The sequence below is a fragment of the Protobothrops mucrosquamatus genome, unplaced genomic scaffold, assembly GCF_001527695.2.
Source record: "Protobothrops mucrosquamatus isolate PMUCROS unplaced genomic scaffold, P.Mucros_1.0 scaffold490, whole genome shotgun sequence".
Taxonomy (NCBI): Eukaryota; Metazoa; Chordata; class Lepidosauria; order Squamata; family Viperidae; genus Protobothrops; species Protobothrops mucrosquamatus.
In genome coordinates this window covers 51,500-70,104 of record NW_015386808.1, presented here as the reverse complement: position 1 = coordinate 70,104, position 18,605 = coordinate 51,500, and the positions used below count along the sequence as shown (strand labels likewise).

Here is an 18,605-nt window from a genome sequence, read left to right as displayed (position 1 = left end):
ATCCAGTGTGTGACCCCCTATGTGAGTGGGTGCATGTACTAATTGGGTCAAGTCCATGGTCGTCATGGAGGCCATGAACTCCCGAGCCACCGCCGACGTTTCGCCCGTCGCCGTATCAGGCCGCCGCCGCATCCGGCCGCCGTTTTATAAATATATTTGATAGTTTATAAACATATTTAATTAATTTTGTAATTTTTATAAATGTGTCTAGATAGAAGGAAGGTTAGAATTCATGTACTCTGATGTCTATTTCATTCAAGATAGGAAAGTAGGTGCAAAGCAATGTTTTGTAGGATTGAATCCACCTTGTGAGAACTTTCTTGCTAAATAATTGCCAGAATTTTAGACAGTTTCCTTTTGTTAAAAATTAATTGCATCATATATTAAATCAAATATGCAATAAATATGAAGTCTGATATACATTGAAGAGAATAGTTGAAGGATTGATAATGTAACGTATTTCAAGACCTATATATAATGGAACTGCAAACTAAACATCTTTTATTCGTATGCTAAGCAGTTTAAAATGCGGCTCTTTTTCAGTCAATGGTGTATTAACAAAATATTGTAAGAGATACTTTTTTTACTGTTTTTATTTATACCCTATCTCAGTGATGGTGAACATTTTAGAGACTGAGTGCCCAAACTGCAACCCAAAACCCATTTATGTATCGTCGGGTGCTGGGTGGGCGTGGCCCATTGGTGGGTGTGGCCCATTGGGTGGGCATGGCTGCGGTGGTCACAGCAGAGTGGGTGGACGTGGCCACCTCGATGTTGCTCGTGGGGAGGGATGCCTGTGGGGGCCAGGCAGGGTTGGGGGAGATCCAGGAGGTCTCTGGCGGGTGGGACGGTGGGCAGGAGGCTCGTCCTGTGGGGTGAGGTGAGCCGAGGCAGGGGGGCAGGGCAGGGGTGCCAATGCCGCAGGGCAAGACGAGGTGAGGCAGGGGCCGGGGTGACTGCTGCCTGACACCTTCGGCTCCCCGCACACAGTGAGCACATCGGGGCGAACTGTGTCCATCAGTAGCCACAGCCTGCCGGCCCCTTGGTTTTGGCGCGACGTGGCTGTTTGCCACCTCGGGCGTCGCACACAATGCGGCTGCCATGAGGCCCAGCTGTTTGCCGTCTCGCGTATTGCGCCCAATGCTGCTGCAATGCAGCTCAGCCAAAAGTGGGCGTGAAACAAGTGGGACAGGTTTCCCCCTCACCCGCCACACAGATCACCCTGCCTTTTCCCCCCAGATGCTGCGTGGATCGCCCTGCCGTTGTTGCCGTTTCCCCTCACCCACTGCACAGATCACCCTGCCACCGCCTTCCCCCCACCCATGGTACAGATCACCCTGTTGCTGCCATTTCTCCGCCACCCGCCATGCGGATCGCTTTGCCACCGCCGCCATTTTCCCTCACCCCCCGCACAGATCACCCTGCCGCTGCCACATGGAAAACGCCTTTTCCAAGCCTCTGGAGCTTGCATCCATGGCCGCAGGGCAATTGTGCGATGCCTCAGCAGCCCGATCCGAGCTCCGGAGGCTTGGAAAAGGCCTCTGCCGCCCGGATCGGCCGTGGGGTGCGCGCGAAATTGCTCACCTGCCATGTGGATCGCCCTGCCACTGCCGCCATTTCCCCCCACCCCCTGCACGGATCACCCTGCCATTGCCACATGGAAAAGGCCTTTTCCAAGCCTCTGGAGCTTGCATCCATGCCCACGGGGCAATTGTGCGGTGCCTCAGCGGCCCGATCCGAGCTCCGGAAGCCTGGAAAAGGCCTCTGCCACACGGATCGAGGGCTGCACAGTGAGTTCGCGCCCCCCATGGCCAATCTGGGTGGCAGAGGCCTTTTCCTTTGACTGCATGCCATAGGTTCGCCATCACGACCCTATCTTATCCACAATAAAGCTACAGAAGCAGCTAACACCTAGGTTCCCAAATGACTTGCTCCAAGTAAGATTAGTTTCTGAATAGACATGCATAGGAAAAAGAAAAGAAGAAAAAGATTACTCTTAAATGAAGTACTCTTTTTCCATTAGTTAAATTTTAATTGCTACATTGTCATTTGAAATGTTTTAGCACATTAATTCTTCATTAGTCAGCTTGATTAATAATAACACAGCTGAATAGTCATACGATCATCAGATCTTCAGAATAGATCTGAAAACAGTTTCAGATGGGACTGCTCAAAGAAATTATCATTTCATTGTGCTATATTACAACCAAGAACAAGAATAGATAAATGTGTCAGTGTAACTATTGCAAAAATATTTTAATGAAAAATGAAGGAACAAAATTCGTATCTAGTTTGAGGGTCAAATTTCATAAGTATATATATCTGTAATTCCACCTTAATGATGTATCATTTATTAATTATTAATAGTAGTATATAAAAAGTCATATTTTTAAACACAAAGACTATGTAATGCTTAGGATATTTGGTAACCTCACTGTAACTATGACATAATGTGGTTTAAAACAACAACAAAAACCTTGCAAAGTTGAGGAAATATCAAACCAAGAAGGGAGCTTTTGAACAAAGCTACCGATATAATTACTGTATTCAAACTAAGGACAAGGAATGTTTACCTTCCTTCTGTTGCTCTTGTTACATATATTGAACTCTGACACACCTAAAAATTTCTTCCTTATTTCTTGAGAGCAGGTGATAACAGTAGCTAGGAGATCCTTTGCATAGATCAGTGGTTCGCAACCTTTGTAAGTCGAGGACTAAACCGATCGTAAGTCGAGGACTAAACCGGTCGTAAGTCGAGGACTACCCAACCGGTCATAAGTCGAGGACTTTCCCTGCCCGGGAGCGCCGCCCATGCGTGGTTCCGCCCCCTGTGCCGGCTGAGGCGTAGCTGGCAAGCGGCAGAGACGGAGCAGGCCGACCACCAGCTGGCCCAGCTCAAGGGAGGTAAGGCACCCGCCGGAAAAGGGGAAAAAAATGGCGGACAGCCTTGCTTGGCGACCCCCGTGAAATGGTCGATCGACCCCAAATGGGGTCGCGACCCATAGGTTGAGAATCCCTGGCATAGATCCATCTTGTGTGCCAATTGCATACCTGGATTGTGAGGCCTTGCTCGGAGTTCCTCATTCTTTGTCACTTCCTAATTTGATTTCCACAATGTGCTCTACATGGAGCTGCCCTTAAAGACCATCTGAAAACTACAACTAGTCCATAATGCAATGACATGCACACTTTTGGGTACACCTCAGTTTGCCCATATTACACCATGAGGTGCTCAGGTTTCCAGTTTCTTTCCAGGTGAAATTGAAGGTACAGGTTATCAATTTTAAAGTTCTGCATAGCATGGGCCAGCCTATTTGCAGGATTCCCTCTAAGGATATCTACCTGCTGCATCAGACTGGATAGTACAGGTATGCTCTAGGTCTCTTCTCTCAAACATTGTCATTTATCAGGATGAAGCAAGTACCTGTGGAACACCCTTCCACTAGAAAGGCCGCAGGCTTCTGTCCTTCCAGATGGCCTTATAAAATTGGCTTTTTTCCCAGCTGTTGGGATAGGTTGGGGTTGGAGCCCAGTGGATGTGGGTTTTATGTATTGAAAAATGCTAGTTTAGAACAGTGTTTCTTAATTTTCTTTCTGTCAGGACCACTTCCCAATTTTAAACATTATGGTATACTCCCAAAAAGCTTATGTTTCTATGTTTAACATTTATTGACATTCACCATATTAAAATTGATACATTTGCCACAACTACCTCTTCTCGTGATTGGTTTGATGGGTTTTAATATTGTATTATTTTTCAACATAGACTGCCAAATAATTTTGATTTGAGGAGCCCTGAGAGGGTTTTATGGGATATCCAGAATACTAGGACCACACTTTAAGAAACACTGGTTTAGAACACTCAGAGTTGTTCATCTGTTCAGATGTTGGTTTCATTCATTCAGTCAGTCAGTCAGTCAGTCAGTCATTGCTGTGAGCCTCATAGAATTATATTTCCTAATATGGGTAGCTGTATAAGTCTAATAAAAAATATTGAAATGGAAGAGAAAGTTTCACCCTGTTATAAAACAAAAGTACTAAATGGATTTCTGCCACAAGATAACAAGTCATTGAACAGAGATAAAATAGAGTAATCAGAATACACATCAGCCTCTTTAGGATGGTGTTAAGCCTTAAGGTAATTAAAACTGTCCTCTACTCACACAACCCATTACTTTTTATAAATGTTTTATTAATTTTCTATTTTCACATTCAAGTGCCCAATAGACAATGTGATGACTAAGTCCATTAGTGATTCCATGGTACATGTAAGCTTCTTCAAACTAAGTCCGATATTACACCCTCCAATACATCCACTCTTCTGGTAATAACCCTTTTTCCACACTAAGCAAATACAATTCTTATTGTTGTTAGTAAATATACAATTGCATATCAATATTTGTTACATTTTTTAATAGTGTCAATAATATCAGTTTAGAATATCTTTTCTAACCAAAGCATATCTTAATTGCATTTGCACTCAATTTCCATTTATTTAGTCCATATCCTATTTTTGTTTTTTTCAATTTTAATTTCCCATCCATATTCAAAGTATCCCAATCATTTATATTTTCATAACAAGTTATATTTGGGTAACCAAAGCTTCCCTTATTAAAAGTTCTTAGCATATTTTTATTTCCCTTTTCATACCAAGATATGATATTCTGATTACAAATCCTATCTAGTTATAATAATACTTCTATTTCTAATAATCTATTCTTAACCATATTCAAAAATCTAATTAGTAATCTAGCACCGAGGTCCCCAACCTTTTGGACACCAGGGACCGGTTATGTGGAGAGAGGTTTTTCCATGGACCAGAGGGGGCGTGGTTTTGTGTGCTGCCTGCATCCTGTGGATGGGGCTTTCCTTGTTTGTGCGGACTGATTGCTGGCATGCAATGGCCTGGTACTGGTCCACGGCCCGGGGTTGGGGACCCCTGATCTAGCATCCCCTCTAATAGGTCAAAGCTTCTGTTTCCTTCAATCTTACTCTAGCTTTCTTCCTTTGCCAACTAACTTTCCAAGTCAGTGCATTTGGATCATCAAATAATTCTTCTTCTATTTTTGTATATATTATTTGAAACAAGAGAAACAATTTAATTAAAGTATTTTTGGAAGAACTAGCCCGTTGATATTCATTAAACAGCCTCCCTCCTTCTCCAGTTCCCCACAATTCTGTTAACAGCTTTATCTTCCATTCCATCAGCTCTTCTTCCTTATCCTCCAGTATGTTCTGAAACCTTGGTTTGTAAAATGTCTTTTCCGTTTCCAATATTATCATTATGTCTTCTAAGTTTTCATTTATCTGAGTCTGGTCATTAGCTTCTTCCTTTGGATCCTCAATATTTGTGTCAGCATTCTCTAATTTTCCTCCTATTTTCTGGGTTGCTGGTTCCTTCTCTGTAGTTGTTTTCTCAGTTTGTACATTTAAATTAAAAAATTGTTCTTTTATTTCCTTTGTGTTATTTTTAACCTGATCACAAGCTAAAGCAATTGTTTCTTGTATTAATTTCAACATGGAGAGAATTTCTTTCTGTGTTTCATCAGTATTTTCTTGGTGATATGGCAAACTGAGGCTACTGGGGACATATGTTAAGGATGTTTTTTTATTATTTAAAGCTAAGTATGGAACTTTCATTTTATTTTTTTGTAAGTAGCCTTTACAAATTTATCCAAATCTCCTCTAAGCATATATAAGGAAAATTCAAATTTTCTGTCCAATGAGAAATATATCCTTTTTGTCCAGGGAGAAAAAAGAACCATTAAAAGTTGTTTAACAGTCAAGATTTATAATCCAAAGTGTTCCATACATTTCTTCTACAGAAAAATAGTTCCACAGTACAGTTCTGAAAGTCAATATTTGTGATCATAATCCAGACATGCCAATTTTAGAGTAATATTATTGTCTCTGCCACACAGATAAGCAGCCCCCAAGTCTGTTCCTTTTTTCTCAGCTGCAATTCTCAATAGTAAAATCTTCCAAGGTCAGCCAAACTCTTATCTAATTCTGGGCTTCAAGCCAGGTTTCTTTTAAGCATAAATAAGTTGTAGTGCAGTAATTCACCACTAGATGTCATCAATGCCATTTTTCAGTTTTTAAATCCAAAACTTATATTGTAAACTTTTCAAGTCTTTTTTTTTAAAAAAAATCTTAAAAACACTTTTAGTCCCCAAATTTCCAAGCCATATATATATATTATTTCCAAATTAGCCTTATTAGTCTCCATTTTCCCCAAGTAATTAATTTGCCGCTTTTCATTTCTGAGGGAATGGGGCAGAAATTCCCTTTCACTCTCTTATCGGGGAGAGTGCTTTGGGCAGATTTTTAGGAAGAGGTCTTAAAATCATAAAGAGAGGATCAGGTCTCACCCAGTTTCATCTACATTGCTGTAAGATTGCTTGATAGTGCTTGTTGTATTCCGTTGTCAGCAGCTTTGGACTGGCTACATGAATGTGGCCAGTGTTTCTCCCGCCAGTTTGGAGGGCTTCGTCGGATCAAACGGGAGAGCTGCTACACCCCCTGTGATCAACAAGGGTCCCCTCCTTGCTTGCCGCCTCTACAGGGAGACTTTCGACCCTTTCAAGGGTCCCCCAGCAGGGCGAAATCAAACGCAAAAGACAGAACCCCGTCTTCTTGCGCCTGCATTAACGTGACGTCAAAACCGGAAGCCTACCCATTACTGATCATATGCTTAAATTATGTTAACTTTCTTTAAAAAAAAACAACCCAAGGCTATATATTTTAACTTTACTCAAAATATATAGTTAAAATATATTAAAGTCAGCTCAATTGGAAGATGACGCTATGCTAATGATATATTCTAGTAGCCAAAAATGGAAAGGACCTTTATACTCTTGTAATAAAGCCAAGGAATACAGTGAAAAATATGGACTAAAATAAAAGACAAAGAAGACCAAACTAAGAGCAATTGGTACAATAACCAGCCTTAGAACTGACAAGGAAGATGTTGAAATGGTGGATAGTACTGCTTTTTAGCATCAATTATCAACAGTCAAGAAATATGCTGCAAACTAGCACTTGGTAGAGATGCTAGAAGGCCTTGGAAAGGATATTCAGGTACCAGAATAGTGCAGTACAATGGTATTCTCTGTGATGCTTTATGGAGGTGAAAGCGGAACTTTGAAGAAGTAGAGTAGAAAGAATATTGAAGGTGTTGGAGAAAATTTCTGAGAATACTATGGATAGCCAAAAAAGCAAACAAATGCATCATCAAATAAATCAACCAGAATTTTCACCTGAAGCACAAATGACCAAGCTCAAATTATCATACTTGGGACACATAATGTGAAGACACAGCTCTCTGGCAGAGGCTCTAATGCTGGGAAGGATGGAAAGAATGAGAAAGGACAACCGGTAACCAGATGGATGAGTTGCAGTGGCAATGGGTACACTGTTGGAAACCCAGATTAGAGACAAATTGTCATGTAAAAATGTTTGTTAAGAATTTACACCAACTTGTTGGCACACAACTAATTATTATGCCTCAGATGCTACTCTCCTTTTTCATCCACGACTGTTCATCTCATTCTGCCTTAGTCTTCTTTCTGTTACTGCATTAGGAATTACATATTTATTTAGACTTATTTCCTCTTTCATGTTTTGTTGCCATTTTAACTTATACTCACTTACACTGTAGGTAATGTTAATACTGTTTCTGTTAATATGCTGTACTTTTTTTACGTGCAATCAAATAAACTTGCAAACTGGCTGTTTCTTTGATCATACTGAGCTTTTTTGGGTAACAACCTTGATAATGAACCTCACTATTCCAAAGAAACTATTTATAGAAGAAAAAAAGCTTATTCAAAAGCAATCTTAGTTTCTCCTTTGTATATAGGTGTCATGGTTCTGATAGATGAGACCAATAGAAATAAAAACTTTGAGGCAATTTCTTTCCTCAAAGAACAATTTTAATAGCTACATAATATCAGCATGAACAAAGGTGAAACCAAGACTGAAAGTTACCCCCTCTAAAAGGTTACAAAATAAAAATTGAACTCCACACCCCTTTAGTGTGTCATAAATCACAATCCCCAATTAACACCTTTGGCGGGCTTCCTAATGGTAGCTCCAGCCCGCCAAACATTTAGACTGCCTGACCTTGGTTCCCAAAAGAAAGTTTTTGTTTTGACTAAACTAAAAGAATGCATCTCCCCCCCTCCCTTTGCTGTGGCAACCAAAAAGCAAAGAAACATGGCTGAATTCAGAGCATCTGAAGGTTTGACAATAGGCAATTATGTTACAGTAGAGCAGTCAACTGATATGAGTATTTTGCAGAATCTATTTCTTGATTTAAATGTCATTTAATTAGTTTGTTCATTATAGTCTCTACATAATAACTATAAAATTAATTCTGAAATGAGGTAATTAATTTTTGTTTGTAGAAAAAAGCAAGAGGCTTAAATAGTTTGTTCATAATAGCCCCAGGGTTGATAATTCAGTACCTAAATGAACTTAGCAGATGGTAGCACCTAGCCAAGTAGCTGTTTTGGAAAAAGCCAAGCAGTATTGGATCAGATTTGAAATATGGCAAATCACCAGCAAATGCCAAGACTTTAGACAGATTGGGAGGTTAAAAGAAACTCTAGAAAGAATAAAATAGCAAGCCACTTCCATATTTTTGCAAAGAAAACAATATGAAAATATCCATGTCACACCAACTCACATATAAATGAATGGTCTAATAAAACTGAATTAAACTTGTGTACTTGATTAAAATTTTAGTCGGGATTTGCAGCATTGATTAAATGCCCTATCCAAATGTGAATGGGAAAAATAAATTCTGCATTATAATAAGGGAAGATAAACAATTGTATACTGATAGTCTTTTAGCCATGGTTAAAAAATTAGAAACATTGCATTTTCAAAGGCGTTGTTAGCAAAAAAAACAAACCCAAAGATTCTTTCCAGTATTTGGATGTGTTTGGTATCTTCAGTTTTTTCTGCTACAAAAGTATCTCAAGAGTTGGATAGAAAAGATTTTGTGGTAGAGAATTTACCAGCAAGTTTACTTAAAGCAGTCCAACTGTGCAATCCTTTGCACGATTATTCAGAAACAGGACTTATTCCCAGGAAATTAAATATAAGATTGTAGTTAAAAATAGTTGAGGACTTCCAAAAGCTTTGGGTTGGGCTTTTTTCATCCCATGGGAACTCTTCTTTAGAAACTTGCAAGAAGCCTTTTAATTAAATAAGACAATAAATACTTAATGTTGGCAGCCTGCATGGCAGCCCAGCTCTCCTTTTGGGGAGGGGGAAACACCCCAGCCACCAACTAAATCTCCAAAACAGTCTGAATATATAGCCACAGCAAAGACAATCTCCTATACTGTATAGCCCTCAGAGGTTTTCCAAAACAAAACTTAATTAAAATGCATTCCCCAGCCCCAAAGAGTTCCTCATGCCTAATCTACACTATTGATATTTAACAGCATGGATAATTATCACTAGAGTCATAAAAATTGACAGCTCTGTAATAATACTTTGAAGTTTTGGGTATTGCATTTTTCAGAGTAACTGTCTCAGATGCAGATAGGGTCAAAATGGTGTGTGTGCCTAGGCAATCAAAGCCCACTATTTTTGTGCATATGTGTATCTGTGCACACGCATATACAGTACACACATACAAATACAGACGGGGGGAGGAATGTGTTATTGGAAAGGAGAGGAAACATTAAATATTTATAGATAGTCACCAACAGTTAGATATGATGCAAACATTTCTTCTTTCATAAACTGATGTAAGATCTGTAGTGTGATAAGAAATTTTAATCTCCAACTCTGTTCTTAGACAGTATACTGGATTCATGGGTATGAGCACCAGGCAAGTCCATTAGAATCTTAACGTTTTTTTCTCCTGCCATCATCATGAGTTTAGACCAGATCAGTACCACCTTAATTGGTATAGTTAAATTAAAAAGCAGGTTAGCACAATTATTCTACTTCCCTGAAATCACCCAATAAGACACAAAAGAAAAAAAATATATAACATTCTTGTTGTCACCTGCAGCTGCAAATTAAAATCATCGAAGTATGTCATAGTAATCTATAATGGAATAATGATTGACATTTCCCTTTTATAGCCCTTTGAATGATAGACTTGCAATTGTATACGGTCAGCTACCAACTTTAAACAGCTACTGTCCAACAACAACAGGACAGGGCTTTTCAACCAGTGGTACGGGTACCACCTGTGGTACATTGGCACCTGGCAGGTGGTACGCGACCATCCTAGAAAAGTGGTAGCGGGGGAGGGGAATGAGCTGAACTGGTGGCAGCACTGCACAAGCCTGAGCAAGAGATGGCTGGAGCTGCAGGGCTGTCAGGGCTCAGCAGAAGCCCCAGGATCAGTGCCGCTTTCCAGATTCTTCGGGGCTGGCAGGGCTTAGTGGAAGCATCAGGATCAGCGCCAGGCTCCAGCTGGAGCTTGGCGCTGATCCTGGTGCTTCTGCTCAGCCCTGAACAAGCACCAATCAGCTGGAAATTTGCAGCATCTCCAAGGTCTTGTGATTTACATTCAGATGCTTGGCAACTGATTCATATTTATGACAGTCACAATGTCCCAGGGTCATGTGAAGTGACCAAAACCTGCTGCAACCACCCAGCAGATGGGGGGGGGGATAAAAACCAACTCCCCTTCCCACCCCCACTGCCAATCCTCAACAGAAATGCTCACAACAATGAAAACCTCAGACAGGAGGGAGAGCGCCGCCAGGTGGGCAGGCAGATGTCTTGCTCGGCTGTGGCTTGGGGGGCACTTTTTTCAGTGCCATTGTAACTTCGAAGAGTCACTAAGCGAACTGTTGTAAGTCGAGGATTACCTGTACTTTATCACTTTTTTCCTTTTTTTTTTTTTTTGATCATCAAGTTTTTGACACCTTGCTAGGCGACTGGTGGTACTCGGACGTTGCCATATCCTAAAAATGGTACAATGGGTGAAAAGGTTGAAAAGCCCTGTCTTATGATTTACATTCAGATGCTTGGCAACTGATTCATATTTATGACGGTCACAGTGTCCCAGGGTCACGTGAAGTGACCAGAATCTGCTGCAACCACCCAGCAGATGGGGGGAGGGGAAATAAAAACCAAACAGCCCCCCTGCCAATTATCAACAGAAATGCTTACAACAATGAAAACCTCGGACAGGAGGAAGAATGCAGGTGGGCGGGCGTCTTGCTCAGCTGGTGGCTTGGGGGGGGAAAGGGGGCAGCTTCACCCCCCCAAACACTGCCCTCTCATGAAAGCAGGATGAAACCTCCGAAAATCAACTAGGAAAAAAGGTTAAAACAGAAGAGTGTCTCTTCTGAACAAGAAAAAAAAAGATCACATCCGCATCCAGCTCTTGGGGCTGGAGTGGGGCATTTTTATTTTTTGCCTCGTTTTGCTCTTTTAAAAAGACTGCCCCCCAACACTAGAAGCCCCCCCAACACCAGAAGCGCCATCACCGTTCGCCTGCTGTGCCCCCCACAGACCCAAATCCCTTCTTTCCCTTCCTTTGAAACAAACAACCCCCCCAATCTTCCCGTTCCTCCCTTCTGAATTACAATGAAAGAAAGCCAAGTTTTTTCTTTTGTAGTCTTTACATATTTAAACTGCTAGAAGGAAATGGGGAAGCAAGCCATCAGGAGACACTCTTCTGTTTTAACCTTTTTCCCTTGTCATTTTTTGGAATTTTCATCCTGCTTTTGTGAGAGGGCAGCATTTGGGGGGGTGAAGCTGTCCCCTTTCTTCTCCCCCCAAGCCACAGGTGAGCAAGACGCCTGCCCGCCCGCCTGCGGTCTTCCTCCTGTCCGAGGTTTTCATTGTTGTGAGCATTTCTGTTGAGGATTGGTGAGAGGGGGTTGGTTTTTATTCGCTCCCATCTGGGTGGTTGCAGCAGGTTTTGGTTACTTCACATGACCGTGGGTTAAAGAGGGGGACGGTTGTGGTTTTGCCTGCTTTATTACGCAGCAGGTTATTAATAGGCAGCCTGCTCCATTTCATTACAAATAAATAGGTTTTTTTTACGAAATGGAGCTGGCTACCTGTTAATAGCTTGCCCCATAATAAAGCAGAGAGGTCCCTCTTCAGCCACCTGCCCGCTAACTTTGGTTCCATAGAAAGAAGGCAGGTATCAAATGGCAACTTATTATTTTTTCTCCAACTGTCTGTGCCCGGTGTTAGAACTAATAGCTTTCAGGGAGACTGTGTGGTTGAGGAAGGTACCACTTGTAATCAAAAACATAAGAGGTGTGGTCCTGCATCATGGCGAACCGGCTACAAAGCCCCATTGGCGCAGGCGGAGACAGCCCCAGGATGGCCAGAAGGGAGCCCTCACCCAGCCCAAGCCCCGTCTGGGGGTGGCGGCTGCTGCTGCTGCTCCTGCTGCTCTGAGCCTCTCAACTGGCCAGCCATGCAGGGAAGCAGGAGGAGGCGGAGGGACGGCTGGGGGTCTGGAGCCGCCTTGGCTGCCCGCTGGCTGTAGCCAGCCCCGCTTCACCCACCCAACGAGGCAGCAGATCTCACGCACCGGCTGACTAGCCTCGTGGGGCAGTGGTGCCTGGGCAATACATGGGGCTGAGCAGGAGGAGTAGGCGGCAGTGGCGATCCCTGCATCGCCAGGCCTGGCTGGCAGCAGCTCCGGAAATGAAGCTGTGCCGCCCATCCTCGCACTAATGGGGTAGTGGCGGGGGACGGTGGATGCTGTGCTGCAGAAGGGAGATGGCGGTGAGGGGCCGGGGGCATATGCGGGATGTGGAGTGGCAGCGGTGAGGGGTGGGCGCGCATTTACGGAGCTGCTGCCCACTGGGCCTGGCAATGCAGGGATCACCACCACCACCTCCTGCCCAGCCCTTGTGTTGTCCAGGCACTGCTGCCCCACAAGGCCTCAGCCATTGCACGAGATCCGCTGCCTCATCAGGCTGGTGAGGTGGGGCCATCTGCATCTAGCGGGTAGCTGAAGCAGCTCCAGACCCCCAGCCGCCCTCCCTCCTGCTTCCCTGCATGGCTGGCCAGTCAAGGGGCTCGGGACGGGGCCCAGGCAAGTTGAGGGTTCCCTTCTGGCCATCCTTGGGCCATCTCCACCTGTGCCAATGGGGCTACACTGCGGAAGGGGGACGATGGCGGCTCTGATCTCACCTACCAGCCGCCCCCCCCCAGTTCCCTACCCGGCACCCCTTCTGTACAATCCTATGTGACCATGATGTGGATGAGAGGCTCAGCCGGTGGGGAAGGGTTGCTTTCCTCCACAGAGGCATCCCGGCCCTCCTGCCCCCCTAGCCAGACCCCTCACCTTCCCCCATCTGGAACTTGCTTGTCCCCCCACCCTCCTGCACCCACCCCTGTCTGAGACTCCTGCAGCCCCCCAACCGTACCCTCCTGTCCCCCGCTGGGACCTCCTGCCCCCACCCCAGCTAACCCCCAAGAAGCCCACCCCGACCAAGGCAGAGGGAAAGTGAGACAGACAAAAGGTTGTTAAATTATTTGAATCCTACCACTGCCTTGCTCTCTGGAAAAGTCTCTAATGTTGAGAAAGACAGAAGGTAATCAGAAGAGGACAATCAGCAGCAAGATGGATGGATTCAGTTGTAGTGTCAATGGGTGGACTATTGAAAGATCTGAAGAATTAGGTTAAGGAAAGATAGCAGGATCCTATCTTTGTCGGTCACCAGGACCAGAGGTTTTGTCTTCTGAGCTTTCAGATTCATGCTAGGACCCTTTCCTCAGGGAACTTCCCTCTAGCCTAGAAGCTGGTGACGAATTCCCTGAGGATGGGGGCTCCAGCACGTCCAAAAGCTCGGAAGACAAAACCTCTGGTCCCGTGACCGACCCATATTGCAACATTATCCTGGGACAAGAATATTCACCTTCATTCATAGGGAAAGATTGCCATGGAGAAAAAATCTGTGTGGTCCCTAAGTGACTTGATGGCATATAATTGTAAATCATCTCACAAAGCAGACTAGAATAATTCATGTGTATGTAGAAATGGAATGTTTTGACTGCATAGTAAAAAAAATGTTGCAGGTTCTTTTTCCTAATATTATTTTGCTGAAACAATATCTATTTAGTGAACATTTCTTACTCTTTTGATTTCCTATTTAATTTTGACAATTTAAGTTTTTTAAAATTTATAAAAATAAGCAATGTGATTTCAGAACATTAGCTTTCTAGTCTATACAACTAATTTGGTGATAGAGATATCATAGGGAACTGTTTAAAATAACAATTCTGTTGATATAGTGTTGACATATTTTTATAAATGAAATGCATGCTTTGAATATATATATTCATTAAGCAAAGTTGACCATCTGTTACATGATGGGGAACGAAAAATAGCAATAAATTTCACTTCATTAACACAGACTGAAACATGTGTCTACCCATTATTCATGAAGAATTTATGTTTTACAGTTTAGATATCTTCTCTTAATATGATAAAAATGCAATTTGGTTTTAATAGTCTCAAAGATCAATCTTAATGTGTATGGGTTTTTCTTTTGATGGAGCTTCCATTAGATGATTCCTTCAACATTAAAACTCTGGAAATTTCCTTATCAATATATATTGATGGTAGCTGATTTAAATGAAAATTGAAATAACATGCAAAAAAGATTAAATATCATGAACTTTGTGATCCAATGTAGAGATGTTTTAATCTTTTTTAATTAGCTTTAGCTTTTTTCTGTAGATCCAGTGTAATATATATTCACAAGAGACTGCATCCCATTCTATAAATAGAATAAACCCATTTCTTTTTTGTAGAATAAATTTTGAAGCATGCATGAAATGATGTAAGACACATAAGTATATTAGCTAAAAAAGTAAATTATTATGTTCATATTAAGAACTTTTCAAACAAGCATTTCAGATCCAGTTCATGCTAGTCTAAATGAAATTAGTATTCTTTAAGAGGCAGAATTCACAATGTCATGTACTACTATTAATAATTCAGATTCCACTGATGACATTGATATTATCACTTAATTGCTTGCAAACAATGTAAGCTACCTGTATTGGCAGGATTGCATTATAATACTGTTTTTTTGGCCAAATAATATCACCACTCAGAACCATTTTGAGTAATGAAGCCTATATGGAAATTTCAGATTTAGAAAATGCCATTGAATAGTAACTGCTAAAATCAGGCATAGAAAAAATGACCTTCATGGTCTGCATTATTTTCCAAGTTAACCCAACATTGACAGGCTTCCATGTGCTGCTATGAGAAATAAAAAGTAATGCTGCTTATGTTGCCTTTGTTTTAATAGGTAAATTGCTTAAAACAATAACATCTTTATTCAAATTTGCAGTCATGCTACTTTAATGAGTAAAGGGCAGGTGCTGTGCTCTCATGAAAGCAAATGTCCATAGACATTTAGCTATGCACTTTGGGATGAACACCCTTTGAATGGTGTGGGAGTATGAACGGATTTCTTGAAAACATTGCAGACTACAGGAACCATTTGCACTTCAGTTTGAGATGCAGACAACACAGACTAATCCCCAACAGCCCACGCCTTGCTTCAACAGTGAAGAGACACAGGGCAGAAGACATCCTGCTGCCAAGAAGGCTCCACACACATTTGCACTACTCAGGTGACCCTGAGAACACAGGTAAACCTCCAAATGTCCTTAACGACTCACTAAAAGGACCAGCTGTCTGCAAGGAATATAAATGCTTCTATTCCCTACCATCCAGTCAGAGCTGAAGAAGCTTCTTGGATGGGAAGCGAAACATCTTCAAAGAAAAACAAGAAAGTCCATTCGCCTCCTGAAAAACCATCTCATGAAAGCACTTCTTCCAAATAAAACATGCACAGCCTTAATGGGAAATAGAGTCCTGGACCAGCTGAAGTTTTGCCCTGAACCAACTGAAGCTTAGTTAGAACTCACAATGAAAGAATATCTATGGTTTAAATGACATCTAAAGTGCTATATTGGATTCCAATGTAGATTTGTTGTTTTCTAGAATGCTAGAAGATGACCTAAAATTAAGCAGTGATGAAGAGGAGAATGACCAGGTAAGAAATTTGAAATCTGTTCATTTTTTTAACCTGTTAATTCATTAAATTTATATGCTGACTTTTGTCAAAAAGCTGAAGACAATGTTCCTATCTTAAACATACAGCTTAATGCATAATTATATTGTATACATTATTAACTACAGTGACTAAATTCACACAACATACTAAGTCACATTCAGACAAACCACATTATAATTTAATGCTATATATGAACTCAGCTATAAGGAATTATAGGTAGTCCTCAACTTACAACCATTCATTTAGTGATCACTCAAAGTTACAATTGCACTGAAAAAAGTGATTTAGGACTGTTTTTCTCATTACTGTAGCAGCATCCCTAGGGTCATGTGATCAAACTGTAGATGCTTGGCAACTGATTCATATTTATGAAGGTTGTTGTGTCCTGTGGCCATGTGGTCACCTTTTTACAATTTTCTGACAAACAAGGTCAATAGGGAAGCCAGATTCACTTAACAACCATGTTACTAATTTAACATCTGTAGTGATTCACTTAACAACTGTGGCAAAAAACAACTGTGGCAAAAAAGGTCATAAAATGGGGCAAACTCAATTAACAACTGTCTCGCTTAGTAACATAAATTTTGGCTCAATTGTGCTTGTAAGTCAAGGACTATCTTTAATCATAATAGAGGAAAACAAAATTGGACTATCAGAGTGTAGTAATTATATAACCATACAAGTTTGCAGTTCCTTTGATTACATAACTGTATTTTCCCTTAATATCATTTATCCAGTTAATATTACTTTAATTTTATAAGCAATGATCAGAAGATCTAATGTTTGAAAAGACATATTCATATTTCACAAGCATGAATTTGTGGGCAGAATTTTCTTTTCCCTAAGCTGAAGCAAGATTTGCCACTGAGGCTTTGTGGCAGTGAAAATTTATAACCCACAGAGCTAATCAATCTGCATTCAGTAAGCTTAAGCAAATTAAATAGAACCCTTGTGCTTGTCTGGAATATGTAACTAAAGTTCATTTGGTCTGTTTGCTTCTCCAGCTCCTAAGATTCATAAAAGGCAATATCCCAGTATAAACCTCAGGCTTGTATCAAAGAAATGTTAAAATAATATAAATACAAGCTAAAAAAGGAACTACAAAATAATCTTTGAGACCTGCCTCTGAATTGGAACTCTGAATCTGTAGGGGGGAAAAAAACCACTGGATGCTTTAGATAGTAACACAGGGAAGGGGCAGCAAGTTCTTTAACAATGTTACAATATATACATCTAGTTTGTAAAATTGCTAATTATGCTAAAATATTGCACATCATTTTAGATATTAATATGAATAAAAATACACACAAATACTGCAGGTAGTCCTCATTTAGTTAGTAACCACAATTGGGACCAATAACTCAGTCGTTAAATGAAGCAATTGTTAAGTGAAACTATAATTTAACATTGCAAGCCGCCCAGAGTTACCTTGTGGTAAGTTGGGTGACTAGGTAGGTAGGTAGGTAGATAGAAAAGGTAGGTAGGTAGGTAGGTAGGTAGGTAGATAGGTAGATAGATAGATAGATAGATAGATAGATAGATAGATAGATAGATAGATAGATAGATAGATAGATAGATAGATAGATAGATAGATAGATAGATGTTATATCTTACTTTAGCTTTCTTTTCCTTTAGAGTCCTACAAAGGCTGTAAATGCAAGGACTCGTCATAAAGTTATTTTTTCATCACTGTTATAACTGCAAATGATCACTAAACAGAATTCTTTATTGGCCAAGTGTGGTTAGACACACAAGGAATTTGTCTCCAGTGATAAGCTCTCAGTGTACATACAAGCAACAGGTGATAAATCATGATCAGAATCAACATAAAAATACATTCATCATAATCATAAGATACAACACTTAATGATAGTCATAGGACATTAAATCAGCAAACAACATAAATCATACTAGGATACTAAATAAAACAATATAAATCATAAGATACAAGCAACCAAGTTATAGTCATAAGAAGATAAGGAGATAGATAATAGGAAAGATGAGGTGAACAATAATAATAATAAAGCCTTACTAAATAGTTTGACAGTTTTGTAGGAATTAGTTGTTAAGCAGAGTGATGGCATGGGGAAAAAACTGTCCTTATGTCTAGTTGTTCTGGCATGCAATGCCTATAGTGTCGCCTTGAGGGAAGAAGTTGAAACAGTTTATGTCCAGGATTTAGGGGTCTGTAGATATTTTCACAGCCCTCTTTTTGGCTTGTGCAGTATATAGGTCCTCAATAGAAAGCAGGCTGGTAGCAATTGTTTTTTCTGCAGTTCTAACTATCCGTTGAAATCTGTACTCATCTTGTTTGATTGCAGTGCCAAACTAGACGGTTATAGAGATGCAAATGACAGAGGCAATTGCTAAATGACGAATACCTGTAAGGTCATATTAGAATATATATGAGCAATTATGGAGGAGAGGAGAAACGAATCTCAGTATGTGCATCATCACAACAGTGTGCACTGTAAATGTCATTTGTGCTATAAAGTTATGATGCAGAGACCATTATTATTATTATTATTATTATTATTATTATTATTATTATTATTATTG

The 18,605-nt window shown here is 40.9% G+C and overlaps 1 protein-coding gene across 1 annotated transcript in view; it reads left to right on the top strand.

Moving 5' to 3' along the window:
* The window catches only part of LOC107288161 (AF4/FMR2 family member 3-like), a gene marked incomplete at its 3' end in the record, with an annotated part of 256,331 nt that overhangs the window by 187,379 nt on the left and 50,347 nt on the right, over positions 1 to 18,605 (top strand). Inside the window, exon 11 of the mRNA XM_029284284.1 lies at positions 15,974 to 16,025. Coding sequence (XP_029140117.1) covers positions 15,974 to 16,025 — 52 coding nt within the window. The remainder of the gene's footprint in view (positions 1 to 15,973; positions 16,026 to 18,605) is intronic.